Source organism: Lasiosphaeria miniovina (assembly GCF_030549165.1).
Source record: "Lasiosphaeria miniovina strain SMH2392-1A chromosome Unknown B0T26scaffold_2, whole genome shotgun sequence".
NCBI classification, from domain to species: domain Eukaryota; kingdom Fungi; phylum Ascomycota; class Sordariomycetes; order Sordariales; family Lasiosphaeriaceae; genus Lasiosphaeria; species Lasiosphaeria miniovina.
In genome coordinates this window covers 5,824,398-5,850,698 of record NW_026848221.1, presented here as the reverse complement: position 1 = coordinate 5,850,698, position 26,301 = coordinate 5,824,398, and the positions used below count along the sequence as shown (strand labels likewise).

Sequence of the window (26,301 nt, the reverse complement as noted above, 5' to 3'; positions counted from 1 at the left end):
TTGGCTTTTTCCATTGCAAGTTCTTTTGTTTATTAAAGTCGCTACCAGACGGACGCAGACTGTTAGAATTAACCTGCTCATTAATTGATTCCCTTGGCAGCTCGGATCGGGCTGTTTGTCGCTCGTGTTTGCTTGTCAGTGTAGCGCGGGAGAATATTCCAGGTTGGAGATGGTATGGGTGTGTAACTTAACTTCCCGTATCCGTGGGATGCTAGGTACCTTACATGCTAAGGTGTTCAGAGCAAGCCCGCCTAGATGAGGATTTGGCTTATAGATATAACAGAGAAAAAACAAGAAAGAATTGAAAGTGAAATAAAGAGAAACTCGTTTACTTGCGTGAAGTGGACGTGGTCAGACACCGGAATTGCGATTGGCACCCGTGGTGATCAACGGCTTCAATGCAGCCCCTAACCCTCGAGAAACATACAGCGTGTACCCTTCCCCGGATTCAGCCGAAGATTGGCCGCCGCACGTGCCGTTAGACCACCTGAACCCGCCCGCCCGCCACCAGTGACCACTGCGCAGCACTAACCCTGCACGCAGCAGGCGGGCGCAACCTAAAGCCGATCGCCAGGGCTGAAGCGACTTGGACAGGTTGACCTCTGGCCGCGTTCGAGGCATACGCCACGGCGATCTGCGATCGTCCTTTCCTTGCGCCCATTCCTCAAACGAGCCCGCACCCCACCTCTAAATTGTTTATTCGCCATTTTGTAGCTTGCTCCCCCATCATGACTTAACTCTTGCGTCGAGGAAAACAGCGGAATTCCTTTGCTTGCGAGCAACCTTGACTTGTCGCAGCAGCAGTAGACGACCATGTTGAACGTTCTCTCGTTGTTGGGCTGGAGCTTCCTTCCGAATGTGAGTTTCTGTTTGTGGTATGCCTAATGAACCCTCACATAGGCTAACGCGTCGGCGCAAAAGCTCGTCACGGGCTGGGTGCAGGCCATCTACTACGGCATCACGATCCGGGCGGGCGAGGCGAAGCCGCAGCCGGGCACGCCGCGCTACGCCGAGCACCGCCGCCGCATCCACATCCTGGTCGTGTCCGTCTACCTGGCTTACACCATCTACGAGGCCGACTACGAGCTGCAGCGCGCCGGCAGCTTCTACGGCGACCTAGGCGTCGGCCTCGACGCTACCGACCGCGAGATCAAGTCGCGCTTCCGTCGCCTGGCCGCCACCTTCCACCCAGACAAGGTGGGCAAGGGAGGGGGGGACGCCGCCGCCGACATGGCGACGGACCCCGACGCCGTCAACACGTACTTCATCCACCTCAAGACGGCCTCGGACACGCTGCTAGACCCGGCGCGGCGCTTCGCCTACGACCGCTTCGGCCCCGCCGCCGTCGGCTGGGGCGCCCAGCGCTGCAAGACGGTGCGCGACTACGTGACGGTCGGCGGCCAGGTGCTGCTGGCCCACTACGGCGTCAGCGCTGCCGCCCTCTACGGCCTCGGCCTGCTGGGCTACATGGACTGGGGCCGGTACGAGCGGTGGTTGGCCATGGCCGCCATGTTCGCCTTTGAGGCCCACACTATGACGCGCCCCGGCCGCCCCGCCGTCGTCGACAAGCTGCTCAACCCGCTGCTGGCCTTGTTTGCCGGCGGCGGCTCCCGCGTCCCCTATCTGCCCTTCCAGGCCATCACCCTCGCCCGACAGCTCAGCATCACGCTGTCCATCGCGCTGATGCAGATCGGCCCGCTCCTGACGGCGGACACGTCGGGCGGGCAGATCGCCACGAGGCGCCACGGCGGCGGCGCGGGTGAGAACGACGTGGCGCTACGGCAGGGCCTAGACCGCCTCGAGGCCGTGGCCAAGGGCCTCGACTCGGACGCCTCGCGGCTGCTGGACATGGAGATGGCGCCGTACGCCGGCGACGGCGACATGCTGGCCGCCATGCGAAGCAAGGTCAAGGAGTGGCTGGTGCAGAACACCATCCGCGGCGACCCCATGGTGCGCGACGCGCTCGGTAGGTCGCTCACTAAGCGGAGGGTGGACGCGCCTGCGGGAGCGAGAGGGACGAGGTGATGTACATGTTTTTCTGCTTTTTGTTTTTCTGCTTTTTATTTTTCTGGGGAATTTTTTGACGTCGGTCAGACACGCACATATATAGAAAGATTTGAAGGTCATGCCCTGCCCCGCCTTGCCTTGCCTTGACTTGGTGCAGGGCGGTGATAATACGAATAAACAAGCAAAACAAACTCGCATAGCTCACGGCTTCGGCGGTGTCCCTTTCCTTGTCTTGTTTTGAGGCTCTAAACGCCAATATTTAACGCTATTTGCTCGTAGTGTTCAACTAAACTAAAAGGCCCTCGAGATAGACGCCGCATGTATATAGACGTACATATATTTCAAGGAGGGGAAAACAGTAAAGCACATGCTACGTGTAACCAGCTCCAAACACGTTTCGTCTACTTCTTTTTTTGGTCGGTTTTTTTTTGCGTATGCATATAAATATGGATAGGGGGTGCCCTTTTCTGGCCTCCCGCCACCCACTCACCCGCCCGTTTTGCCATTTACGGGCAACCAGTCTCTCAACAGAAACAAGAGTCAGCCAGTCAGCAAGTCCCTATTTCTATTCACATTACCAGAGCCGAGCCAGACAGACGGCCATTCACTCATTAATCTTGCCGCATCAGAGCTTAGCCCGCGCGTCAATGGCGCGGTGCCGCGCCGCGCCGTGCACAGCAAAATACTCGCGAATCTTGTCCCTCGCAACATCGACGACGGCCGCGTCCTCGACGGTCGACGGCACGGCCACGGTTTTGGTTTCCAGCTCGCCGTGCACGGCGTTCTCCAGCAGGTCGCGCAGCACGCGCCGCAGCGTCTTGCCCGACCGCGTCTTGGGGATCATGCCGCGCCCGTAGATAACACCACCCAGCGTCGCGATAGGGCCGACCTGTGTTCGGACTAGGGTTTGGATCTCGGCGAGCAGTTGGTTGTTGTTTTCGGCGGTGTCGGTGGGGTCGGTGGTGGTGGCGACAAAGGCAAACGGCAGCTGGCCCTTGAGATCGTCTGGGATGCCTACTACGCACGCTTCCGTCACGCGCGGGTGGCTGGTGATGGCCTGCTCGAGCGCGCCTGTGGTTGGTGAGGGTTGGTTAGTTCGGCTGGTTTGGTCGAACAGGGCGTGAGAACAAAAGGGAAAACCTACCAGTGCTGAGCCGATGGGCGGCTACGTTAATGAGGTCGTCTAGAGAGGTACAGCCTCCTTGTTAGCTATCGACAATCCAGGCGACGTAACAAGGAGGGAAGCTTCTAGGTGAATGAATACGCACCAGACCGCGCCATGATGTGAATGTACCCCCTGTCGTCGACCCAGCCGGCGTCGCCCGTGTCGAGCCAGCGCCCGCCGAAGCGCTTCAGGTAGCCTCGGTAGAAGCGTTCCTCGTCCTCCCAGAGCGTGCGGAACGCCGTCGGCGCCAGCGGCAGCCCCAGCACAATGTTGCCCATGGTGCCGCGCGGCACCTCGTTGCCGTCGTCGTCGATCGTGCTGTGGTGTGGGGTCAAGAGGACGTGTCAGTGTTTGCTCGCTTTTCAACGCGAGAATAGACACGCTCACATACACAGGTCATGGAGGGATGAGATGGATGCACACATACCGCACATCAAACCCCGGCATGGCCTTTCCGGCACTTCCCGGCTTAATCTCGAGGGGCGGGACGTCTCTGATGTTTGCCGCGCGGTCCCTGCCGGCGTGGGGCACGAGGGCAATGCCCGAGATAGGTGAGCCAGATTCAGATGACCACCAGTTATCAATAACGCGGGCGCCGGCGCGGTCGCCGTATTTGGCCAAGAGGCCCGCGTACATGGTGACGAGGGCGGGCTCGGAGCGCTCGCCGGCGAGGAAGATGGCGCGCAGGGAGCGCAGGCCGCCGCGGGCGCCGACGGCGGCGATGGCCGCATTGTCCGGGTCGTCCTTGCGGATGGCGCGCAGGGCCGTCGGCGCCGTGAACACGGCGTTGATGCGGTACTCGTCGACCAGCCGCCAGAAGGCCCCCGCGTCCGGCGTCGCCACCGGCTTGCCCTCGTACAGCACCGTCGCCGCCCCGGCCAGCAGCGGCCCGTAGAGCGTGTAGCTATGCGACACCACCCAGCCGATATCACTGAAGCAGCCCATCTAGATGATGAGGTGTTAGTAGGTCGAGCGGACTAGATTGACAAGATTTGGTGAGAAGAAGAAGGACTCACGACATCCCCGGGCCCGTGGATCCCAAACAGGTACGAGACGGACAGGTGCAACCCGACGGCGTGGCCGCCGGCCTCGCGCAGCACGCCCTTTGGTAGCCCCGTCGTGCCGCTCGTGTAGATGATGTACAGGCCATCAGTTGATTTCACGGGCACGCAGTCGGCGCGCAGGCCGCGGCCGCGGGCGCTCTTGACCAGGTTCTGCCAGTTCCGCTCGCCGTCCGTCTTGCGGACGGGGTGCCAAGAGAGCTCGTGGCGCTGCCTGGTTATTCATTCATTGTTTTTGTCAGCATACATTCTTTTACTAGGTACTGAAAGAAACAACATACCAGATGATGATGCGCGGGGGCTTCCAGGCCGAGAGGCGGACGGCTTCCTCGATGTAGGAGCGGTAGGCGACGGGGGGCTTGTTGCCGTCGATGCCGCACGAGGCGGTGAGGATGGCGACGGGGCGCGAGGCCTCGATGCGCTGGGCGAGGGCGGCGGGGGCGAAACCGCCAAAGACGACGGCGTGGATCGCGCCGAGCCGGCCGATGGCCAGGATACCGACCAGGGTGGCGGGAACCATGGGCATGTACACGAGCACGACGTCGCCCTTGTTGACGCCCTCCTGGCGCAGGACAGCAGCAAAGGTGGCGACCTCGTCGAGCAGCTTGCCGTACGTCAGCCGCCCCTTGGTGGCCGTGACGGGGCTGTCGTACAGGATGGCCGGGTCATCGCCGCGGCCCGCGAGCACGTGGCGGTCGACGCAGTTGTAGCACGTCGATATCTCGCCGTCGGGGAACCCTACATAGAGGCTAGCACACAGAGAAGAGAAATTGAAAGAGAGAAGCGTGACTTACACTCCCAGTGATCATGCTCGGCGCCGCTCTGCTCCAGCTTCTTGGTAGTCCTCTTGAGCACCGCAGACGGTTTCTTGTGCCAGTGCAGCTGCTCGGCCTGGTGACCCCAGAAGCTCTCGGGGTCGGTGAGCGAGTGGTGCTGCACCTGGTCCTGGGGATGGTCGCGGTCTGCCATATTTGCTCAGGGACAGGCAGAGCCACGCGAATATTGAATAGGTATTCAGCTTTAGAGTCACTTATAGAACGAGTTCAGTCATCAATACTGTCTGCGTCGTCGTCCGTCTCGAATCATTAATGTCCTTGCCGTATGGCCGGCCGTCCAGCATCGACATGGCATGATGTTGGTGCGCCTCGGCGACGGTTACCTATACGACCGACCTTCGCCCCGCATTCCCTTACCCCGACCGACGGCTCTCGGCTGGCTGGGCGTCCGGAGACTCAGCGCGGGGAAATCCCATTGGCCCGTCCCCTGTTCTTCTTTATTGCCGAACACCCATGGCAGCGTCCGAGAACTCGCAGGCGGCATGACCCAAGCCATAAAGAACCTAGAGATATCCTTACATACCCAGAAAGGAATCTAGACGTGGTTTCAAGTCGGGAACTGCCAAGAGCGGCTCGCCTCTTTCGATGCCAAGTACTTCAATGGTGGTTCCTTTGGTCCGACGTTGACGGCTCACTCACACATCACGGTCGTCTTGGTAAGTAGCAGTATTGTTGTCTCTTGCTGATAGCCACTCACTCGCTCGGACTCGGACCATCTGGCAATAGGGGACATCGCCCTGCCCAAGTCTGATAACCTAACGCAGCTGCGGCATCGACGCAAGCCAATTGTTGACCGCTCGATTCTTGTCTCTCTTGTCTCGTGTCGCACAGCAGAGCTAACAATAGCACACGGACCATTGACCAAGCAAGCAAGCAGCAGACGGAATCATGACCTGACTGGCACTGCACCTACAGAGCGAAAGCGAACGGTTAGGATGGAGCCGAAACGTTTCCGCCCCGCCCTTTTATTATTTATATATATCGTAAAGAGAAGGAGTGTCAAGAACAAATACGGAGTAACGGCAAATAATAAACAAGAAACCAAAGAGAGGCGAATTGCGGCCAGGGGATCTGTCCCAATCTCGCTTATTGGCCACCGCCGCCCCTTCCCCCTTTCCCATTTGGGGTCTTCCTCCATCCGAGAGATTTAATTCGAACTCTAAAAGAAAGGAGGGCTGTGTTGTCGCACCTTCCGTTTGGATTTTAGAGACGAATCCCACCTCATCATCATCCCCTTCCAAAAGGATGATGGATGGAACGACGGCCCCCCAGTAGTTTCGTGTAGAGAAAAATGAACATCTCCCACTTCCGTCAGATTCCTTGCATATCATCCCTTCCTTCCACGTTCCTTCTGGGGATCTAGTGGTGTAGTCACCGTGACATGACGCACACCAAGCTGCATGTGGCTTCCGTGTGACTTTGCATGTGTGCGCGAGGAGCGAACCAGAGGGGGAAACACAGAAAGGCAAAAGAAGAAGAAAAAAAAGAAATGAAACAAGCCAAAGAGGATCGATCGTGATGCGATGGATAGATGCCCCCAGGCTACGTAATAGTAATTAACACACATCACATCGCAGTCCCACACACGTCACGTCACATAGATGCTCGTGTTGTCGCGGGGCATATTTATTATCATTATTTATTATGGACGGCGTACATAGTCAGTCACGCGCGCACGCTGTAATTGCATTTTGGGGATTGCTAATCACGGCTCTTGAGGAAGTCTGTAAGCTAGTTCGGACTCTTGTGCTCAATGTTGTGAATACATACTACGCATCGAGGTATCTGTGGGACAATTACCGGAGGGTGCAAGTACGGATAAGCGAGTGTGCGGGGAGGAGGATTTGTTCGTTCACGCAAATATTCGCCCCTTTTTCAGTCTTGCTGATCAGAACCAACTGCTGGAACTCTTATATTTTTTTTCGTATTTCTAGAGAAGGAATTGGCCTTCAGAATCATTAAACAGGGACTAAATAGCTATTACCTTCCTCAGCGAAAAGCCTTTACGACGAGTCGTAAGATACCAAGGCCATTCGGATCTTAGAAAGTACGGATACCACGCCAACAAACATTCAGGGATTGGATTGTACTGTACCTAAAGAAAAGGGGCATTACGAAGTCAGTAGAATATACGTATTCTCGGTGATAAATCCCACAAAAAAAGGGGAAATAGGAATGCGAGCAAGAAACCTCTGGATGCTTCCCTCGCTCTTTCTGGGTTATTATTCCAAGTGAAGATTACCGGTGTTTTATTCTTCTCTGGTCGTTTGTTTCACGCTTTCCCGGGGGCAGGTCAACCTGGAATCCGAGAAACGAAGCGAGAAGGCCGGAGGGCCGGAGGGCAGGAATAAGAAAACATGGTAGAACATCAAACGGGCCAAACTTAAGTTCTGGGGGATTAACTACTAGAGGTGGGTATCGGGGCATATATCCATTTATATATTCCGCCTGTATGCGTGCCTAAGCAAGTTATAAGCATGAAATAATGAGCATTATGAGCCGCCGCGGCAGCGCCGCCCGTGCGGGTTGCGGGATATCAGATCCACGCGGCTAGGGCGATAATGGTGATAAGACGCCTGAGTGACGCCCATGGTGACGAGTTTGACTGCATATCTTGACGTCGTGTGAGATCGATCACCTGTGTACGTACCTACATACCTGCGCTAGACATGCTGTGCGATGTCCTCCTCGATCCGTGAGCCGGGTTGGTTGATTCGGTCAGGGCAGTTCCAACGTCTGCCCATTCATCATCACGTTTACCAATATTATCACGAAACCGCATCCACGATTCACCGGTCCATTGAGACAATAGAAGAGAGGCGGCTCACCTCGTGCAAGTGAGTAGACGAGGCATGGCATATACTGCCGAGCGCCAACAAGTTCCGTGGGTCCAAAAGCCTGGGTTTGTCTGGGATAGATATATACAGAAGAATATACAGGATTCCCGCAGGCTGATGTTCCCAGGGACTGGGTTTATAAAACACGTCCAGTTTTTTATCAATAAAAAGGGGTTTGCCCGTCGTGCTCGTCGTCAGCGACTCGGAGCAGCACCACCAGGCCAGACAGAGCACGACACGACAAAAAAAGAGAAGAGAAACACGACAAAAGTTGAGGTTTTGAAAGGTGTTGGTATTGTTTTTTTTGTCCAGAGAAAAAAAAGGGATTTGACTCGCTTTCCCTCTCTCCATAGGGCAACACCTTTTTTTTTCTGCCGAGGGGGTTGGATTGAAAAACCTCAAAAAGGGTGGCTGGGACGCAAAGCGCGGCGATGAACAAGACGCTCGGCCCCCAGGAAGATCGACCAAAAACCAAAGGAGACAGACAGGTTCTACACTGGGAAGCGAATCCCAATGCATCATGTACAACTGTGAAGCGAATCACAGTGCAGTTCTTGTCGCCTTTGATAGGTAGTCAGACCCTCCCTTTCCCCCCCTCCGCTCCTCCCCGGATCCAAACAACTTCATCGTCATCCAAAAACTGGGCTTCATCCAAGACAACCACTCCTTCCCCCCCTTTCCTCGGACCCAACCACATCCTCTCACAAACCCTCGGCGCACATCTCCATCCTCCGCCACTCCCGGTCTGCACCAAATACCCCTCAGCACAAAGGGGGACTCCAGAGCAAGCGCGAATAAAAATGAACTAATAGCGGCGGGGGGCGGAGACAAGCGCGCGGGGCTGTCCCCTCCGGCTCGGGCAAAGTGAATTGCACGAGATCCTGGGCGAGGAACTTAGAGGACGAAAGCGGCGAGGCCGAGGACACCGGCGAGGCCGGCGCCCGAGAGGGCGGCGACGCGGCCAGCGCCGGCGGTGGGCAGGGCGCTGGTGGTGGTGGCGGCAGTGGTGGCGGCAGTGGTGAGAGGCACGCTGCTGGTGGGGGCAGCGCTGACGGTGCTGTTAAGGTAGGCAGGGGCGCTGCTATAAATACGAAGAACTCAGGTTAGCGCTCGATGCTCTGGCATGGGATGCGTGTCCCATTCGCGCCGCTGAGACGCACCAAGTGTGGCATGCCACTGACGAGATAACAGACACCGGCTTGGTGACGGTGCACGGGCAGTCGGTGATGGTCAGGGTGGTGGCCTAGATAGTGAGTTTGTTAGCTTTGTTTCTTGCGTGATTCGTGGTGCTGCCCCTTGTCTCTCGAGAACGAGGGCCAAGGTGAAGATCTCGAGAGTTTCTCCGAAGCGTTTTGATAGAAGTAGAGCGTAGGCCGTGGCAGCAGCGGTGATCGGGTTGTGTTTCCCCCTATTCCCCCTGCCCTTGATATGCGCCTGCCTTCTATCAAGACGCTCCCAGGCCGCTCCCAATCCCACATGGTAGACGACCCCCGGGTGGATTCCGTACCTCAGTGATGGTGTAGGTGGTGCCGCCGTAGGTGATCTGGGTGGGGCCGGGGCAGAAGGTGGTGACGGCGGTGACAACCTCGGTGACGTAGGTCACGTTGGACCAGGCGTGCGCGCCAGCGGCGGCGGCAAGGACGGCGGCAACGGAGAACTTCATCTTGACAGATTTGAGTTTGTTTGTTCGGGTATTACAATATGTACTCGAAGAGTGAAGTTGGCGAGAGAGTCTGGCGAGTAGTCAGGGTTGAAGAGCGCTGGATTCGTGAAAACGAGTGGAATTGACTAAAAAGTCAGGGTTGGTTTGTTTGTTAAGAGAGCGTGTTGGTGGTGGTGAAGAGAAGGGAAAGGAGAGAAGGCGGCGCCACTCGCTGCGCTGCCCGTCGTGTTATATACCGCGCAGGGCTTCCCACGGCGATCGCCCGCTGCCAGTGCGGCCGGCCGACGCGACTACGGAGCAGGTTACAGTGGACAGGGCGCTACCCGGACCCCAGTCTCTGCTGTCTGGGGAGGGCAATCTGCGGCAGCCCATTTTACTTGGATGCTTTCGGCCAGGTTATCTAAGCGCAGTCAAATCACTGGGCTCGCTGGCCCCGGGCTGGCCTGGAAGGGAGGCGTTTGGGGGGCGTGGAAAAGGGGGTGTGTGGATCTCGAATCGGCAGGGCCCCGACCAACGGGAAGAGGCCGACCAGCGGTTTGGACGGGCCAATTTCCTACTGCCCATCCGATGTGGGAAGGTCCCTTGGCCCAGTGACAGTGTGAGTGGCCACACCACCGTAGGCGTGAGTGACCTGCCTCGTGCCTTCCCTCGCGTGCCTGGTACCTGCGTGGACCTGCGTGTGGCGGCCTCGGCGGCGCACTGGGCGCTGCAGGGATCCGTGCGGATCTCGAAGAAGGCACGACTGGAAACCGAATCTGGAGCTGCAAGCTGCCATCAGATTCGTCACTGACTTTGCGGTCCGGTAATCATGTGTCCCTCTTCAGCACAGCCCGACTGTCCCAATAGCCCAGTAGCCGTCTCTAGTGATACTGGGATTCTTCCACTGTGGCAACCCCCTTGGGCGGATGGATGGCAGAGCGAGAAGATTTTAGAGAAAGCGAACGCGCTCCCGCCGTTGAGAAGATTGGATGGGGCGGGCCACCGAGCCCACTGGCACCGTACCTGCAGCATTGCAGGACGGTAATGCAAGTTCAGTCGCTTTCCCCACAAGTTCTAACGAAGGCGGGTACCATGACTCCATATACGACGTGGTAATGATTGGAAAATGAAAGCCGTTCAGGCAAGTGGAGTAACGCCCACCTTCCACATTCTCCTATCCGGGTCCTGTCCAGGACGCTGCCTACGCATGCGGGGTTGGCAGCGGACCCAAGCTCTAGAAAGATCAAAATATTACGGCTTCGGTGCAGAGCGTATCTGACCTGCAAGCGCAACCAGCTGCGACTGCTTGCTGTATGAGTCTGAGAAACAAACACTGTTGTCGATACATTGACGGACCCGAGACTCGGTCGGGACAGTCAAGATGACAGGGCCCCGAATGTGAGTATAGCGTCGCGGTCGCACTCATATAGCCGTCTACTATGTATAATCACACTGCGCCGTTTGCCTTCCTTGTGCGAGATATATATCGTCAGCTTCAAGGATCGGTTGTTTTTTCTCAAAGATTTATTTGATTTCGTTGGCACATTACGGATCCTTCTCGCTTTCTCTCTCGCTGGCACCTCGCCTCGGCGTGCATATTCGCTTCATCTGACCGTTGTGGCACAGCCCGAGACTTCAGACGGAAATCCATTGGACACATGGCTGTGGAAACGGAGAGCTTAATGCCAATTAACTATAATTGAGACAGGCTCTCTGCTTGCTGCCAACAACCGGCCCGGGCGTGTACTACAGGCTCGCTGGATCGTGTCTGCTCCTTCTTTTGCGCATCGGGCTCTCTATGTCTCACTGTCTTGTCTCTCGTCGTGATCCGTGCAGCTTCATTTCCGCTTCGCAGCTCCTGGGCTCCCGTGAAACCGGAGTTGAGCAGCCACGGCAGCACGCACGGCGCCACGTACGACGCCCACTGAGTCTGTTAACCTGTGGCTGTTGTTGACTGCGGGCCATTGAACATGGCAAGGCGGACCGGGCTCTGTCTGCCCGACAGTATGGCGCCAATATTCTTCTTTAGTGCCGGAACATTTGATTGCGCTAGGTAGATCAGAGAGCCAGCGAGACTCCGGGTTTACCTTTGCCGTGCTTCGGCTGGAGTTACCGACCCCGCTATCCAGCCGAGCACGTCTAGTTCTAGAAGCCTCGGGATAAGAATGAGGAGACGGACGGGAGCAGCGGGGAAGCATCCCGCACGTCATAGACAATTTCTAAGCACGACATTTCAGCTTCGCCGTGTGTAGTCGTGCTTTTGAGGCTATTGGCCAAACTAAGCTTCTAGTTGCACTCTTTCGAACCACTTCAAACACATTTGGTCAGCTGCCAGCCTTTTGTAACCCAACGACGGGAGCAGCCAGAAACGTACAGGAGTTGATAATAGGTGGGACAAGCCTCTGAAAGAGAAACTCATTTATAACGAACTGGGCACTAACTCTTTGCGAGCCCGTTGCTTTATTACGAAAGAGGAAAACAGTCGTGGTTGAGTCGAAGCTTCATTCAGCTGTCACACAGAAACCCAAAGTCAACAACAGGGGCTCTACCGCAACAACAAACCAATGCCAGAGTCTCTGCAGAGTCTTTTTTAAACACAATGGCAGAAGTTATGAAGGCAGTTGGTGGGTCTTATTCTTGATCTAGACAATGTCGTAGACTCAGTTTCGCCATTTCTGTCCCCGATCACTAACAACACCTCTTTGCCCTCCTCTCTCTCTCTCTCTCTCTCTCTCTCTCTCTCTCTCTCTCTCTCTCTCTCTCTCTCTCTCTCTCTCTCTCTCTCTCGCTCGCTATTCCCGTCAGCCAGTTAGTCGACTTGCTCGTACAACTCAACAGCTATCCCCTTTAACCTCTTCCCCCCCGTTTCTGACTCAGTTTCCCACAACACAACTATAACCACTAACATGCACCCCCATTAAAGACATCAAAGGCGGAAAAGGCCCCGCCGCCGCCCTGTTCATCAACGACGCCGTGCCCAAGCCCGTACCAGGGCCCGGCCAGGCTCTCGTGCGCGTGCGCGCCTTTGGGCTCAACCGCATGGATCTCCTCCAACGCGAAGGGCGGTACTCACTGCCACCGCAAGCGCCCGCCACACTCGGCGTCGAGTTCAGCGGGACAGTAGCAGCACTCGGCCCTTCCTCCTCTTCAGAAAAATTCACCATCGGCGACGACGTGTTCGGCCTCACCTACGGCGGCGCGTACGCGCAGTTCGTCGTCGTGTCCACACGAACACTTCTACGCAAGCCGCCGCACCTGACGTTCGAGCAGGCCGCCGGCGTGCCCGAGACGTTCATTACGGCCGCGCAGGCGCTGCACTTCGTGCTGGGGATCCAGCAGGGCAAAACCGTGCTGTTCCACGCCGGCGCGTCGGGCGTGTCCATCGCGGGCATCCAGCTCGCGCGCCTCGCGGGGGCCGCCGCCGTGTTCGCGACGGCTGGGTCCGCTGCGAAATGCGATTTTGTTGAGCGCGAGCTCGGCGCCACCGCCGCGTTGAACTACAAGGACGTGGAACACGACTGGGCCGAGGCTGTGCTCGCGCGCACGGGCGGGAAGGGCGTGGATTTCGTCGTCGACTTTATCGGCGCGCCGTACCTGCAGCGCAACCTCGACGCGGTGGCGCGTGATGGTGCCATCTGTATCTTGGGCCTGATGGGCGGGGCCGTGGTTGAGAAGTTGGACATCAGCAAGCTGCTGCTCAAGCGCGCGCGCGTCGAGGGCAGCACGCTGCGCAGCAGAGACGAAGAGTACCAGGGCCGGCTGCGCGACAAGCTCGAGGAGTACCTGCCGCAGTTTGAGAGCGGTGTGCTCAAAGTGTTTGTCGACACGGTGCTGCCGTGGGAGCGCATTGTTGAGGCGCATCAGCTGCTTGAGAAGAATACGACTATGGGCAAGATCATCTGTACTATTGCCTGAAGATTTTAGAGGCGTGTTGTTGTGTTTGTGGAGTAGGCGAGATACATTGAAGAGTGGAAGTTGGGCAATTCTAGGTTTTTAGTTTGTTTTTGTTTCTTGGGATGGTAGTAATGAGCAGCACCTCCCTTTTTCCATCTCCCCCTTATTTTTTTTGGCAAACCCGCTAGCATTCAGAGTCCTCAGTAGGTACCTAGGTACGTAGGCATATAGGTAAACCCTGCACTATACGTACTGTATGTACACACAGAGCAGAAGGCCACCCCATTTTTCACCCGGAATGCCACGCTCCTGCTCTCCAGCCCTTTGCCTCTGCCCCAGCAGAAGACAAGTCCGTCATCAATGGTCGTTGAGCCATTTCAGCATCTGCTCAAAGGCAGTGACCTGCGCCTGCTGGATGTTTGGGTCGTCGTAGTCGCCCAGCACAGCGAATCCTGCAGGTGATGTCTATCAGCCATGGGGCCAGCCAAGGTGTGGGGGGTGCATGTGCATCGGCAAACCATAAACCGTAAACGAGAAACAAAAAAAGAACTTACCGTGCGGCACGCGCGGGTAGACCTGGACCTCGTGCTCGACATTGTTCTTGCTCATGTAGTCCTCGGCGGCGGTGCGCACCTCGTCGGGGAACATGGGGTCGTGCTCGACCGAGACGACGCTGATGGGGGCCTTGAGGCCTGCGAAGTCGTCGCGCGACACGAGCGTGGCGTGGGCGATGGCGCCCGCTTTGATGTAGGGCCCGGCCGTCTTGGGCCGGCTGGCCTCTTCGTCGTCGCCCGGCTGCGGAGAAGCAGCAGACGCAGCGACGCTGGGAGACCACGGCATTGTCAGTCCCCCGCCAGCCCCCGAGGGCGGCGGCACGGGGCGCTCGGCGGCCAGCAGGAAGATGTAGCGGCCGCCGAAGCAGTAGCCGACGGCGTAGATGCCGCCGCCCGAGGCGACGGCGTCGGCAAACTCGTCGCGGGCGGCGTCGAGGACCTTGTGCAGGATGGGCAGGACCTTCTCCTCGGTGTGGCGGGCCAGCCACATGTCGATCATGAAGCTCTTGGCGGCCTCGACGGCCTTGGTCTTGAAGGTGTCGAGCAGCGAGCTGCCCGACTCTGACGAGCCAGAGAAAGCCGTCTTTGTCGAGTTGGGCGCCGCGTCGCCGCCAAACAGGTCCGGCATAACCACCACGTACCCGCCCTCGGACGCGAACCGGTCCGCCTGGATCTGGTTGTTGACGCTCTGCAGCCCCGTCCCACCCGTCAGCAGCAGCAGCAGCCGCGACGGCGTGTGCGGGTAGTCGGCCGGCTTGGAGATGTAGACATCGATGTCGCCGAGCTTAGTGATCTCGCCGGTCGAGGCCCGTCCGGCCGGTGTAGGGCGGTCTGAGGTGCAGTGGTCGCTGAGGGTTGGCGCGGGGGCATGTGCTGGAGCTGGGGCTGGGGCTGGGGCTGGGGCTGGGGCTGGGGCTGGGGCTGGGACATGGGCTGGGGCAGGCGCATCTTCTTGGGCGTCGCTCTCGGGGGCCTTGGTGGCTATCTCTGGGTCGGCCATCTCGACTCGGGGGTCTCCCTCTCGGGCGACGTCGGGGGCTGACAGGGTCGTGGGGAGGTGATGTTGTGGGGCTGCGATGTCGTCAGCGAGCAAGGGAAGGGAGGATGAGGTTAATTGAGGGGACGTGCAAGGTAGGAGGTATAGGTATGCACCAAGTAGAACTAGATCCGAAAGGCCAGAACGGGATAAATCTGGCTGGCTCTTCGCATGAAAAACCGTTTAGGAATGAACGCTATTCCGTATACTGGCGCTGCTCTGCACTGCGTTGCGCCGTCAGAGCGAAGAAGCCCCTCGATGCGGTGACGTACCCACCACAAGCAACCTGCCAGTGCAGTTACAGTGTGGCGTGTTAGAGAGTTGCGCTGCGGTGAGAGGGGTTAATGTTGACGACGTAGTGCATTCCAGTGTGCCTGTCATATTAGGTGTTTAGCTAAGGTCATGTTAAGTAACAGCTCACTGGCGTGGTGGCAGAGTGGTCTAATGCGCAAGACTAGAAATCTTGTTCCTTCGGGAGCGTCTGTTCGAATCAGGCCCACGTCGATTTCTTTTGGCTTTTTCCCTTTTTTTGTTTGTGTCAGCTTCGAAGGCTCGTCGTTTTTTTGTTGCTATTAATGCTATTAATGCTACGAATTTCCAAACTCTGTATAACTAAATCCTACTCTCTTTCCTTTTGTTCAATTGCCAGGTGGACGTGACGGTGATGTTAGCAATGCTGCCCTTCAAGACGAATTCCGGGGCGTGTGACCGCCATGCAGCAGCGCGAGAAGCCCCATGACCTGGCTTCCGGCGCCGTCATGCATGCGCGACGCCCCTTTTAGCACCCAACGCGGGGGGCGCGAATCCGATTCGAGTGCACTGTGGTGGGTGCTCTGACACGAGGCAGAGCAGGCGCTACGTCCAAAAATGGCAACTGTGCATACCACTTCCGGTGCATTTATACATCGGACATCCCTCCAAACGGATTGCTCTTTCCCTCAATCAAGTTCCTCGAAAGCATGGATTGAAAGGATGTAATTGGCAACCTGGGCTGGCAGGCACATGGATATTCTCTTCTATGGGCTGTTTCCATTTTTGACACAATTTCCACCAAGAGCGAGCAACGTTCTTTGAGCGTTGCCACGGTTTCGGACGATTCCAGCGGTCCGCCTGTTTCAGAGGCACCAACCTTCAAAAGTCGAACTCAAAGGAGTGGATTCGTCCTTCCTTGAGAAGCAACAACGGACAACCGCATCCTTCTTTTTTGATCTTTTGTTGTGTGGCTGTGCATGGATTGGCACGGTACTTGGATCCTGTTCGTTTGTGGTAGCTGAACAGAGCACCAACGCAACGCCGTCCTCGGTTCCTTCGCAGCGAAGAGCCTCAGGTCCCGCGAGGTACCCAAAGTCGTCTTGGCATCTGGATTTGAAGAGCAGCAACCATGTTGGTCCCAGACATATTGCTATGGACGGGCCGCCGCACCGAGTCGGTCAACGACTACTCGGGCGTGCTGGTTGCCCTGGAGGACGCCCACGTTCACAGCCACTCGTACCGGACTGGCCGGCGCGCGTTTGAAGCCGCGGCCTCCTGCACCGACGGCCATGACGATGTCGATGTCGATGGCGACGACGATGACGGCGGCGGCCGTGGGAAGGCGGGCGACGACCACGAAGGCACGGCCATGCTTGAGATGAGCGTGCCCGAGTACAGCATCCAAGGCCTGCGCATGGAGGTCCGCAGAGGTGCCAAGGGCGAGAAGTGGACTGCCTATGAGAGTGAGTGCCCGTCCATCTTCATGTCTCTGTCTGTCTCTGTTGTGGGGGGTCTAGAGGTTAAACTGTGTCTCTTGTCGCATGTTGCAGTGAAGTCCAAGCTCATCAACAAGGCCGTCCAGGACATTGGCATGGGCAGGTATAACTGGCAGCTCTTCATCCTGTGCGGATTTGGCTGGTTCGCAGACAAGTGAGTCTCGACAGACACGTGCCGGGCTGAGACGTAGGACCGAGTTCTAACCGTAGGCTGTGACGGCTGTTTGGCGGACTAGTCTCTGGATGCAGGTAAGCAAGCAAGCAGCTCTCGGCGCATTCAGGCTTGTATTTTCCATTGCGGTGAGTTTCGGGTACGAGAGCCCTGACTGACCTCTCGACAGGGCGTGTCTTTGACGCTCCCCTCGCTCTCCGCCGAGTTTGGCATCTCGGAAAAGTCGGTTCGGTACACGACCTCTGCCCTCTTTTTAGGTCTGTGTCTCGGCAGCTTTTTCTGGGGCTTTGGGTCCGACATTATGGGCCGGCGTTTCGCCTTCAACACCACCCTGCTCATCACCAGCGTCTTTGGCATCGCCTCGGCCTGGGCCTCGAGCTGGGGGGGGGTTTGCCTCATGTATGCTACTCTAGGATTTGGCGTCGGCGGGAACCTGCCCGTCGACGGGGCCCTGTTCCTCGAGTTCCTTCCTGACGCGTCGTCGTCTCTTCTCACCCTCCTCTCCGTGTGGTGGCCCATCGGCCAATTGGTCTCGTCCCTGTTTGCCTGGTTCTTCATCGCCAACTGGCCAGGGGACCAGGGGTGGAGGCGCTTCGTTCTGACAATTGGTATTATAACCTTTGTCATGTTCCTCATCCGCTTCTTCGTCTTCCACCTCTACGAATCGCCCAAGTTCCTGCTTTCGCGGGGGCGGCAGGCTGAGGCTGTGGCTGTCGTCCATGGCATCGCCTTCCGGAACGGAAAGAAGACGTGGCTAACAGAGGAAATCCTCGACGCTGTCGTCGACGACTCGGCCACTCGCCTTCCCAGGCGCCTGTCGACCACCCGCATCATCAAAAGCAGGCTCGCCTCTTTCTCGGCCGAGCGAATCCGCCCCCTGTTCAGCAGCCGCAAGCTCGGCCTCACTACGGCCATCATGTGGTTCTGCTGGGCCACGATAGGCATGGGCTACCCCTTGTTCAACGCCTTTCTCCCGCAGTATCTCTCGCATGGCGGCGGCGGCAGCAGCAGCCAGGCGCCACCAGCAGCAAACATGTCATCACAGCAGCTCACGGTCGAGGCGTACCGCAGCTACGTCATCACGAGCCTTGTCGGCGTGCCGGGGAGTCTCTTGGCGGCGTATGCGGTGGACATGGAGTCGCCGTTCCTAGGCCGGCGCGGCACGCTGGCCATATCAACATTGGTGTCGGCTCTGTTTCTGTCTCTCTTTGCCGAGTACGGCGCGAGATCCGCGTCGGCGCAGCTGCTCTTCTCGTGCGTCGAGGCGTTTGCGCAGAACATCATGTACGGCGTCCTGTACGCCTTCACGCCCGAGATCTTCCCCGCCCCCGTCAGGGGAGCTGGCACAGGCGTCGCCAGCTTCCTCAACCGCGCCACGGGCCTGTTGGCGCCCATCATTGCTGCTACCGTCCCCGGCGACGGCACCACGGGCCCTATCTACCTGTCGGCCGCCCTAATCTTGGCTGCCTTTGTCGCCATGTGTCTCATTCCCATCGAGACTAGAGGGAGGCAGAGGCTGTAGTGTAAGTCGGTGATTTGGCATGGCAGGCAGAGTGTGCGTTGTCAACATGGAAGTCAAGGAGCATTCACGGCATGTGAAAAAAGGATTTACTTTATATTTAGGGGCATTAATGTTTGTTAAAAATAATTTACCAGGGCGTCAGGTTTTGTTATGCTTTGGGCACAGCTAGTATATGGGATCCTTTAGTTAGCTACTCTGGGTATCTACCTGCCTACATGCTTGGAAGGTAGTCACAAAAAAGGTCTTTGGACAGAGTTTCTATTTTGTTCGTCTTTCTACCATCGAGGTTCGGTTGGGTTCCGAGAAAGAAAAGTGCGGTGATAGCAATCTCCTTTTCTGCAGTGTCTCTAATGGGCCTGGCTGGTCGTTATCGTTGCTTGTAAGTAGGCTAAAACTAGATAACAGCGTCTCGCAACTTGATACGATAATAGAAACACAGTGTTGGCTCAACGCAGGTTAACAATTTTTCGTGTGTTGGTTCCAGTGGGCGTACGAAGTACCTACCTAACTAACTACCTAGAGAAACCGTTGAGGCAGTAACTGTTAGAGACTCTCTGCCAGAACGGGTCACTGGTATCTTACTTTCTTGGGCATGAAATCCCTTGTTTCTACGGCCACCCCCTTCTACCAGGACTAGGTATACCAGAACTAGCCTATCTGGTTCATAGCCCTCACCTCCTATGCCATGGCACTGCCAGCCAGCCCTGAGGCTGTCGAAAAGTCCAAGGGGGGTTGCGAGTTTGCTCCTCCCCCAACCCCCTTTCTTTTCTTTTCTCCCCTCCCTCCGGAAATCTCCGTCTCTGCAATACCCGACGGCCCTGGCTTGCCCCGGGCCCGAGACCAGACCGACTGGGTACCTATACGCTCTCTGTTAGACGAAAACACGTGCTGGCCGCCTACCCGGCCGCCGTCCGCTGCTTTGCCTTGCCTTGAGAGTAGGCTAGTGTTGTGCATCATACATACCTTACTTTGTGCTCCGCGGGGGGTTGTTTTTATTCGGTGCCAAGGCCACGCGTCGCGTGCCCCGCCATATTGATGTCGATGCTCGGTGTTTCTTTTGTCGATGCTATTTCTGTTGTTTGATGATGACGACGGCGGGCCAAACTAGGTGAGACTCGAAGGGACGATGATGATGAGCTGGCCGTGCCATGTCATGTTCTCCACGTTTAATATATTGTCGGCTCGCACAAAGTCCTCTTTCGGATGACCCAGATGGCTATTGTCCGTGGCGACAGTTGTTCGTATATCGCCTCCCCTCACTGTGATGATCGGCAGTTACTATGGCGAGTGGGCCGGTTTTGCGTGCGCCGTTCCGATGCCGGGGCTGGCGGACACGAGAGGAAGGTTCTAGATCTCTTACACCGTCTCTCTTGCTCTCTGTTTTGTGTGTCTCTTTTCCTTGTCAGGGGTGAGGGAGGGGGGCACAAACACTAGCCACATCCACATGCACGTTCTATCCTTTCACCCGAGCTCGATAGCACTTGGCTCCTTTCTCTCTCTCGCGCCGCGGACAACAGACTAGAGGGTTGGGGGCAGGCAACAGGCGCGCTTGTCGGTGCCACCGCTTTAGGGGAACAGGGAGGACGGGGGCAGCCTGTATGCAGCAGAGTTGCACGACGTTACTGTTCCCAAGTCGTGACTCGAAACATGATCCCTCTTCGCAGCAGCAGCCTTAGTTTCTCTCACACCCCCACCTCCCTCGTCTTCGTCTTCGGGGGCCATGATCCTGGGGCTCGCCCATCCGTCCTGCTCCCGCGTCGTTCCATCCACGCCACGAACTAGCAGCAGTAGCAGCAGCAGCAGCAGTAGCAGCACCCGGCGGCCGGGGCCCAGCCGGATTCGCTTTCCAGCCAAGCGAATCAACGAAACCAAAACCGCGATGTCATGGTTTTCTCTCTCCCCCATCCATCTTATCGTCCCTCCATCTGTCCTCTGGACAACGTCCATGACGTGACGTTTCACAGGGCAAGGCGTGAAGAATCTCCAGGAAGCAACGGCGAGGATTCCACTCCACAGCAGAGTACGTATGTGCTCGGCAGCAGAAACACAACCCCCCCACCGGCCAGCGGCTGCCATCGGAGAGTTCTCTATCGACAAATACTGCTCTGAAGGCTAGTAGGGACAATGTTTCGGCGCCTAAACTCTGTTCCCGTCCGTCCTCCAACGTGACCTCAGGAAGGGAGGGCAAATGGCACAAAGATACACACACACACGGTCCGCATCAGGAGGTCATTATTTTTCTACACCATCGCTTTTGGGGCTGAGAGAGAAGAACCGCCAGTTGCCAAGACAGCCGGTCTTCTTCTTCGGCGCCAGGGCGAGCAAGACTTACACGCATCCATATCATCATGGGAGGTAGGTATGGTATCGACACTTATCACTTATGTCTGACAAGGCCCGCGATCTAGAATTTGCCCCGCCCCAAACACACACATACACACACCATATCCCGGGCCATGTCACGGGCAGTTACGTGGATGGGCCATCAGTACTTCGTACCTAGGCCATGAAACTACCACGCGAACAGGCCAGACCAAGACGGCCTCGGCGACACGAGCACTAGATGCAGGCGGCGGGTGGCTGCGGCTGCGGCTGCGGCTAGAGTAGACCCGTTACGTACTATTTTTTTTTCCAGTAGTACACACCATGAAGCAGGTAGGCAGGCATGCGAACGGTTTCGGCTCCCGGGGCGTTACGTAGTTTTATCTGGATACGTATGTATGTACATGGGCAGCATATGTGCTAGATCAGACAGACAGACAGACAGACAGATAGACAGACAGACAGACAGACAGACAGACAGACAGAGAGAAAGAAAGACAAGGCTATAAAAAGGCAACCACAACAATCACCACCGCCGCCGGATGGATACCCCGACTCTCCGGCAGAACAGAACAAGACAGAACTGAACAGAGAGGAAGGAAGGGGGAGGGGTTCAACCCAGAAGGGGGCAGAGAAATACACGCAGGCAGGTACTCGTACGCCGATGAAAGAAAGAAAGAAAAAGAATACATAAAAACCGAAGTACGAAGTCTGGTCCAACACAAAAGCATTCTACCCTAGTTCGAGGATAGCGGAGCGGACACTACTACTACTAGCACCACACCCACACCCTTACCAGGTGAACACGCAAGCATGTATTCCATATCCTCGCTACCTAGTCGGCCAGGCCATATAGACAGGGGTTTGCTTGGCAGTTTCCCAGACGGAACAGCCAAAAACTGTACGGTGCGAGTTTAGGCGGGAATGTTTAGATGACAATGGCAGGCAGACAGGGAGGAATGGAGGCATCTTCGATCACATACAGAGAGATAACTAGTCGTCTACGGTGTAGTGGGCTAACTTGTAAGCTGAAATGGCTCCGTGGGGCCAGCGGAAAGTCTTAATCGGCACAAGTCCCCAGCTTGGTCGAGTCTCCAATGCCCCTTTCTAGGCCTGAACTTCGGCCGCCTAGTACCATAACCACAGAAGAGACCGATTACGCACCATGTATTTCGCAATCAAGATACAATGCTTCTCTGCCGCCCTCCAGACCCAATGCCATGCCCAGTGCCATGCTCATGTCGTGCCCATGCTAATTGCCTTGCCTACGCCTTTGCCTTTGCCTACCCTCCCACCCACACCAATGCCCATGCCTATTCCAATGCCCATGCCCATGCCCATGCCAATGCCCATGCCAATGCCCATACCCCTACTTATACCGATGCCATGTATCGACGATGACCCTAGACCCGTGTCAATCGAAACCGCTCCCTCGCCCCCGTCCAGATAAGACGCTCCCAGAAATGCAGCAGAACCATGCCAAGCCCAAGGCAAAGAGCAGCACCGTAGCAAACAAACACACCATTTCCTCTTCCCATTCAATCATAGACGACGTTTAGAACCTTCCAATTTCCCCGTGTCCCCAAGGAGAGCTCACTCGCCCACCACGTAGCCAGCTCCAGAACCCTCAGCCAGCCACCTCCCCGACATGGCAACTTAGCGTGGTCGTGTGCTGTCGTGTGATATCGTGTGTCGTGTTCTACCGTGTCGTGTCGAGCCTTGTTCATGCAGGTGAAATATGTTCAACAAGGCCTGCAGAGGAAATTTTCGTAGTAGCAAACATTTGCCAAACCAACCCACCCAAGTAATTTTCTGTTTTCTCCTCCAACCACGATATGCATGCATGCATGCACGCGTGCGTGCCCCGGCGGGGAAGGGAAGGGAGGCTTTGGGTTGCGAAATGTGGGCAAGCCCCCCTTTCTTCTAGGCTCTAGACTTGGACGCAAGCCCTGCGACTGCACGTACCCGTGGCAAGATCAACAAAGTCATGTGGCACCTAGCGGCGCCTTCGAGAAGGCGTGCAGGACGCTCTGCTGGCCGCGGGCGGCGATCTTGAGATTGGTGAACCGGGCTTCGGGCTGACGGGTGCCGGCCTTGATGCTCTCCAAAACCCTAGTAGCAAACGAAACGGTCAGCGCCAGATACACACATACACACAAATTGAAATATACACGCGCAAAGCTAAACATATGCGCGCACACAGTATCCGTCCATTGCGTATGTACAGGGTTGAACAGGCCCAGGGGGTGGGCCTGGAAATAGAGAAACAAGAGGGGGTGAACAAAAAAGGGGAAATAGGGGGTCCTAAAAAGGAAAAGGAAGGAAACTTACCACTCGACACCAACGAACTTGATACCGTTTCCCCCGACACGATGGATCTCCTTTTCGAGCTTGCCGCCAGCCAGGGCGCCGCCGGCACCGCCGCGAGGGCCCGAGGGCTTGCCGAGGATGACGTGCGTGACCTGGCGGCGGCCGAGGTGGATCGACGTGCGGGCACCGTGCTCGGCAAGCAGGCGCTTGAGTTTGTGGTCCGAGATGAGCGGGTGCGTACTGCCGTTGATGTAGATGACGAGGCCGTCGAATATGGCACGCTGGCGGACCGCAGCCGTGCCCGCCTCGCCGTTGCCTTGTCCTTCGGCGTGCTGATCTTCTATCTCCTCTTCGCCCCGTGGCTGCTGCTCGGCAGTCGCACCCGCACTCACTGCCGTACCCGCAGCAGCAGCCTTGTCCTGGCCTTGGCCCGCAGCTGACGACGACGACAGCGAAGAAGAAGACTGGCGCAACTTGGCCATGGTGCCCGGCTTGCGCAGCATGTCGGCGACGCTATTGGCGGCTCGGGCGCGCAGCTCCGGGGGCACTAGCACGCGGTGCCTCTCGTCGAAGTGCTCGGTGCCGGGGCTGGCGGTATCTGACAGGTGCTGGCCGCCCGAGTGGCCGCCGCGGAACTGACTCTGCAGCTTCACATTTCGTGATTCGCGCCAGCCCGTCGGCCCGCGCGACTCGGCGCACTGATGCCCCGTCGACCCGGAGTTCCACGGGTCAAAGGCGCGGCCATGGTATTGCGGTTCGGCCAGCGGCGGCTGCGCTGACGGCGGCGGGCGGTGAGGGGAAGGCGGTTGCTTCCGCGACAGCGAAGGCATCAAGATGGATAAAAGATGTCTGTTTGTAAGAAGGAAGGGCTGTCGAAGAAGGCGACCTATAGTCGAAAATATGTACTGGAAGGCGCGGCAAGAGGAACATGACACGCTCCCTAGAAGGAATCCACCAGGTCCAAGAATGCAACCATTGCTTTGCTAGAGAGCCACTGGCCTTTCTTTGTTTTTCGTTGACTTGGTTGGCCCGGTCGCCTCGTAGGTGTCTTCTCAGAGGTTGTTCGTTCGGTACACGCTAATTGCGAAGGAAACAAAGGGATTGCTTTCTGGGCGAAACCGGCTGTTTCAGATGATGAGATGGAATACCGCTCTCCCTCTTCCTTCTATCCTTCGGTAGTCCTTCTCCACTTGTTCATGCCTAGCCGGCTAGGTTGTTAACCCCTTCCCAGCATGGGAAGGCAATAGCAGTAATAATATAAAGTACATCCGTAGAGGTGTCGTGACGGTGACGACACGACATCACTTAAACTCTCTTCACACGCGCCTTCCGTCTTGCCTCTTGCCGCAACGCGCCTTCCACAAGATTTCGCGCGCGCTGTCATGTGAGCGGGTTTTTGGGCCATCCACTGACCCAGTCCAAGCTGCCTCAGGTTCTCCTGCCTGAACCAAGACCAAGTAATTGCTCTATCTAGACTACGCCAAGATGGTAACCGTCTGCCGCAGCGGCAACGAACCCCTGGTTCTCGTTCTTTTAATTTACTCCATCACAAATCTCTTATTCGTTTTTTTGTGTTGGGAGAAGAGGCACAGAACAACATCCTAATGGCTATCTTTACAGCTCCGGGTCAAATCCTCCTTGTTGTTTCTCTCTGCGGATAAGTCGGGACGTGACGCTCTGCCTGTGCCGTTCGGCCTCTTTTGTGTGTGCGTGTGTCACAATCCATCGAACCATCCATCCCTCCCTCTGCTCGCATCCCATCCAGCCACCACGTTTTTCAGCTCCCCCTGAGAGAATTGGTCAAGAGAGAGAGAAAAAAAAAGAGGCACAGTTCCCTGATGATGATTAATTGAAACAAGAAAATCGTAATCCTATTCCCCGTTTCGAGCACACACTGCCATATCCGCTTTCGGTCTTTGTAGAGTTTCTATTTTCACTTACACACATGCACACACACACACCATCGCGAGGAGGCAAAGGGGCACGGGAAACAACCCACGCCGCTCGTTCCCTTTCTTTTCCTGTCCCTTCTCGTTTCCCTTTGCCCCTCGCCCCCAAACTCAATACACACAGCACGGCATGTATGTATGATACCGGTCATACCATACCCACCCCTGCCTCAAGAAACAACAGCAAGAAAAGAGAGAGAGGTGATAGACAGAGGGTGCTTGTTACAAACATACGCGGTAGGTTCAAGTACCGTGCCCTAGGCCATGCAGTTTCGAACGCCATGACAATTGGGGAACAAAAGAACCCCGCCTTCCCCGGTGGTATCTGTTATATGTATGGGTATATGGGTATATACATAAGGCTCTCTCTCCCTCTCTCTCACTCCCAAGGAGCAAAGGCGTGTTGACGTGCATGGGAGATCGCCTAGCCTGCGCTAGATTTGCCGCGAAACGGCCACACACACACACGCACACACGCACAGTGTCGTGCCCTGCCCTGCCCTTCAAACCCTGTGTGCGTGCGTGCGTGCGTTTTGCACGATGTGATGCGATACGATGCGATGCGCCTGGAAAAGGGTGTGTTCTTTGGTTTCGTTTTGCCTACATAGTATTTTGTGTGACCAATAAACATCAAACCTTCGAGTCTTTCTCCCTGTGTGTCTTGTCTCTTCGAACATATCCCTTGTGGTTCTATTTTTTCGAAGAAGGCCGAGATAGGTGCCCTCTCGACACACAGATGTTACCTTCCCACACAGACACGGGAGCGAACGGACGGGGGAGAGATAGATAGATAGATCTGCCATGCTTGGTTCATGCAACACAGGGGGGGTTCTGTTATGAAAGGAGCTCGAACCAGGGATTGACTGACTGGGTGAGTGAATGATGGAGAGAAAGAGAAAAGAGAAAAGAGGCAGTGAGCCAGCCAGCCCTCAGCTCCCCCCGCTGGTGATCGACAATCGCTTGCTCGCGTCTCCCGCGGTTGAGCGTTCCTGTTTGTTGTGAAATGAATTCTCGTTATAGAGACTTCGCAATAGAGAAGTCTGAGAGGGCCCCCCTCTCATCTTAGGAGGGGCGGTTGCGGATATGCCGTGCGTGCAATTCGTAAGGTTTTTACGTACCTCATATCATTACACATCAAGAAGAGGAGTAATTGCCAGATTACTTACTTACCTTACCTTACCTACGGATTCAGCAATGACAGGCAGGCTGTGATATGTAGAACCCGCAGACACTTTCGGCCGTTATC

General features: G+C 56.5%; 10 protein-coding genes and 1 non-coding gene across 11 annotated transcripts; 7 read left to right on the top strand and 4 right to left on the bottom strand.

The window, feature by feature from the left end:
- Positions 1–813: 813 nt before the first annotated feature.
- Positions 814–2,025, top strand: B0T26DRAFT_748701 (putative chaperone protein; the record flags this gene model as incomplete). The annotated part of the gene is made up of 2 exons (XM_060444996.1): positions 814–858; positions 922–2,025. 2 exons carry the CDS (start codon positions 814–816, stop codon positions 2,023–2,025), a joined length of 1,149 nt encoding a protein of 382 aa, XP_060301343.1.
- Positions 2,026–2,632: 607 nt separating this feature from the next.
- B0T26DRAFT_673007 (uncharacterized protein) lies at positions 2,633–5,202 on the bottom strand (the record flags this gene model as incomplete). Its single annotated transcript, XM_060439538.1, has 7 exons — positions 2,633–3,078; positions 3,152–3,190; positions 3,276–3,490; positions 3,600–4,117; positions 4,189–4,447; positions 4,515–4,971; positions 5,028–5,202. 7 exons carry the CDS (start codon positions 5,200–5,202, stop codon positions 2,633–2,635), a joined length of 2,109 nt encoding a protein of 702 aa, XP_060301342.1.
- B0T26DRAFT_173664 (uncharacterized protein) lies at positions 5,028–6,467 on the top strand. Its single transcript, XM_060433577.1, has 2 exons — positions 5,028–5,725; positions 5,985–6,467. The coding sequence occupies exons 1-2, from the start codon at positions 5,335–5,337 to the stop codon at positions 6,218–6,220; spliced, it is 627 nt and encodes a 208-aa protein (XP_060301341.1). The 5' UTR covers positions 5,028–5,334; the 3' UTR covers positions 6,221–6,467.
- B0T26DRAFT_173665 (uncharacterized protein) lies at positions 6,468–7,070 on the top strand. The gene has a single exon (XM_060433578.1). It carries the CDS (start codon positions 6,714–6,716, stop codon positions 7,029–7,031), a length of 318 nt encoding a protein of 105 aa, XP_060301340.1. The 5' UTR covers positions 6,468–6,713; the 3' UTR covers positions 7,032–7,070.
- A 1,730-nt stretch (positions 7,071–8,800) lies between these two features.
- Positions 8,801–9,569, bottom strand: B0T26DRAFT_673006 (uncharacterized protein; the record flags this gene model as incomplete). The annotated part of the gene is made up of 3 exons (XM_060439537.1): positions 8,801–8,963; positions 9,067–9,149; positions 9,414–9,569. 3 exons carry the CDS (start codon positions 9,567–9,569, stop codon positions 8,801–8,803), a joined length of 402 nt encoding a protein of 133 aa, XP_060301339.1.
- Positions 9,570–11,922: 2,353 nt separating this feature from the next.
- Positions 11,923–13,581, top strand: B0T26DRAFT_173462 (uncharacterized protein). The gene is made up of 3 exons (XM_060433575.1): positions 11,923–11,937; positions 12,000–12,172; positions 12,472–13,581. Exons 2-3 carry the CDS (start codon positions 12,148–12,150, stop codon positions 13,461–13,463), a joined length of 1,017 nt encoding a protein of 338 aa, XP_060301338.1. The 5' UTR covers positions 11,923–11,937; positions 12,000–12,147; the 3' UTR covers positions 13,464–13,581.
- Positions 13,582–13,799: 218 nt separating this feature from the next.
- On the bottom strand, positions 13,800–14,996 carry B0T26DRAFT_738817 (Alpha/Beta hydrolase protein; the record flags this gene model as incomplete). Its single annotated transcript, XM_060443636.1, has 2 exons — positions 13,800–13,894; positions 13,997–14,996. 2 exons carry the CDS (start codon positions 14,994–14,996, stop codon positions 13,800–13,802), a joined length of 1,095 nt encoding a protein of 364 aa, XP_060301337.1.
- Positions 14,997–15,454: 458 nt separating this feature from the next.
- B0T26DRAFT_t68 lies at positions 15,455–15,536 on the top strand. The gene has a single exon. It is a non-coding gene; the product is annotated as a tRNA-Ser (tRNA).
- Positions 15,537–16,413: 877 nt separating this feature from the next.
- Positions 16,414–18,474, top strand: B0T26DRAFT_637813 (major facilitator superfamily domain-containing protein; the record flags this gene model as incomplete). The annotated part of the gene is made up of 4 exons (XM_060436963.1): positions 16,414–16,747; positions 16,835–16,934; positions 17,017–17,029; positions 17,122–18,474. 4 exons carry the CDS (start codon positions 16,414–16,416, stop codon positions 18,472–18,474), a joined length of 1,800 nt encoding a protein of 599 aa, XP_060301336.1.
- Positions 18,475–22,781: 4,307 nt separating this feature from the next.
- On the bottom strand, positions 22,782–23,936 carry B0T26DRAFT_673002 (uncharacterized protein; the record flags this gene model as incomplete). The annotated part of the gene is made up of 2 exons (XM_060439536.1): positions 22,782–22,908; positions 23,128–23,936. The coding sequence occupies 2 exons, from the start codon at positions 23,934–23,936 to the stop codon at positions 22,782–22,784; spliced, it is 936 nt and encodes a 311-aa protein (XP_060301335.1).
- Positions 23,937–24,781: 845 nt separating this feature from the next.
- B0T26DRAFT_173248 (uncharacterized protein) lies at positions 24,782–26,044 on the top strand. Its single transcript, XM_060433574.1, has 2 exons — positions 24,782–25,292; positions 25,475–26,044. Exons 1-2 carry the CDS (start codon positions 25,052–25,054, stop codon positions 25,843–25,845), a joined length of 612 nt encoding a protein of 203 aa, XP_060301334.1. The 5' UTR covers positions 24,782–25,051; the 3' UTR covers positions 25,846–26,044.
- Positions 26,045–26,301: the final 257 nt, after the last annotated feature.

Excerpts from the sequence above, each read along its gene's own strand:
- B0T26DRAFT_173664 (XM_060433577.1), top strand. The coding sequence starts at position 5,335 with ATGGCCGGCCGTCCAGCATCGACATGGCATGATGTTGGTGCGCCTCGG. Across the intron at positions 5,726-5,984 it reads CACACATCACGGTCGTCTTG|AGCGAAAGCGAACGGTTAGG; the intron begins GTAAGTAGCAGT and ends CTGCACCTACAG.
- B0T26DRAFT_173462 (XM_060433575.1), top strand. The coding sequence starts at position 12,148 with ATGGCAGAAGTTATGAAGGCAGTTG. Across the intron at positions 12,173-12,471 it reads AGAAGTTATGAAGGCAGTTG|ACATCAAAGGCGGAAAAGGC; the intron begins GTGGGTCTTATT and ends CCCCCATTAAAG.
- B0T26DRAFT_173665 (XM_060433578.1), top strand. The coding sequence starts at position 6,714 with ATGGACGGCGTACATAGTCAGTCACGCGCGCACGCTGTAATTGCATTT.
- B0T26DRAFT_173248 (XM_060433574.1), top strand. The coding sequence starts at position 25,052 with ATGCACACACACACACCATCGCGAGGAGGCAAAGGGGCACGGGAAACA. Across the intron at positions 25,293-25,474 it reads GCTTGTTACAAACATACGCG|ATCGCCTAGCCTGCGCTAGA; the intron begins GTAGGTTCAAGT and ends CGTGCATGGGAG.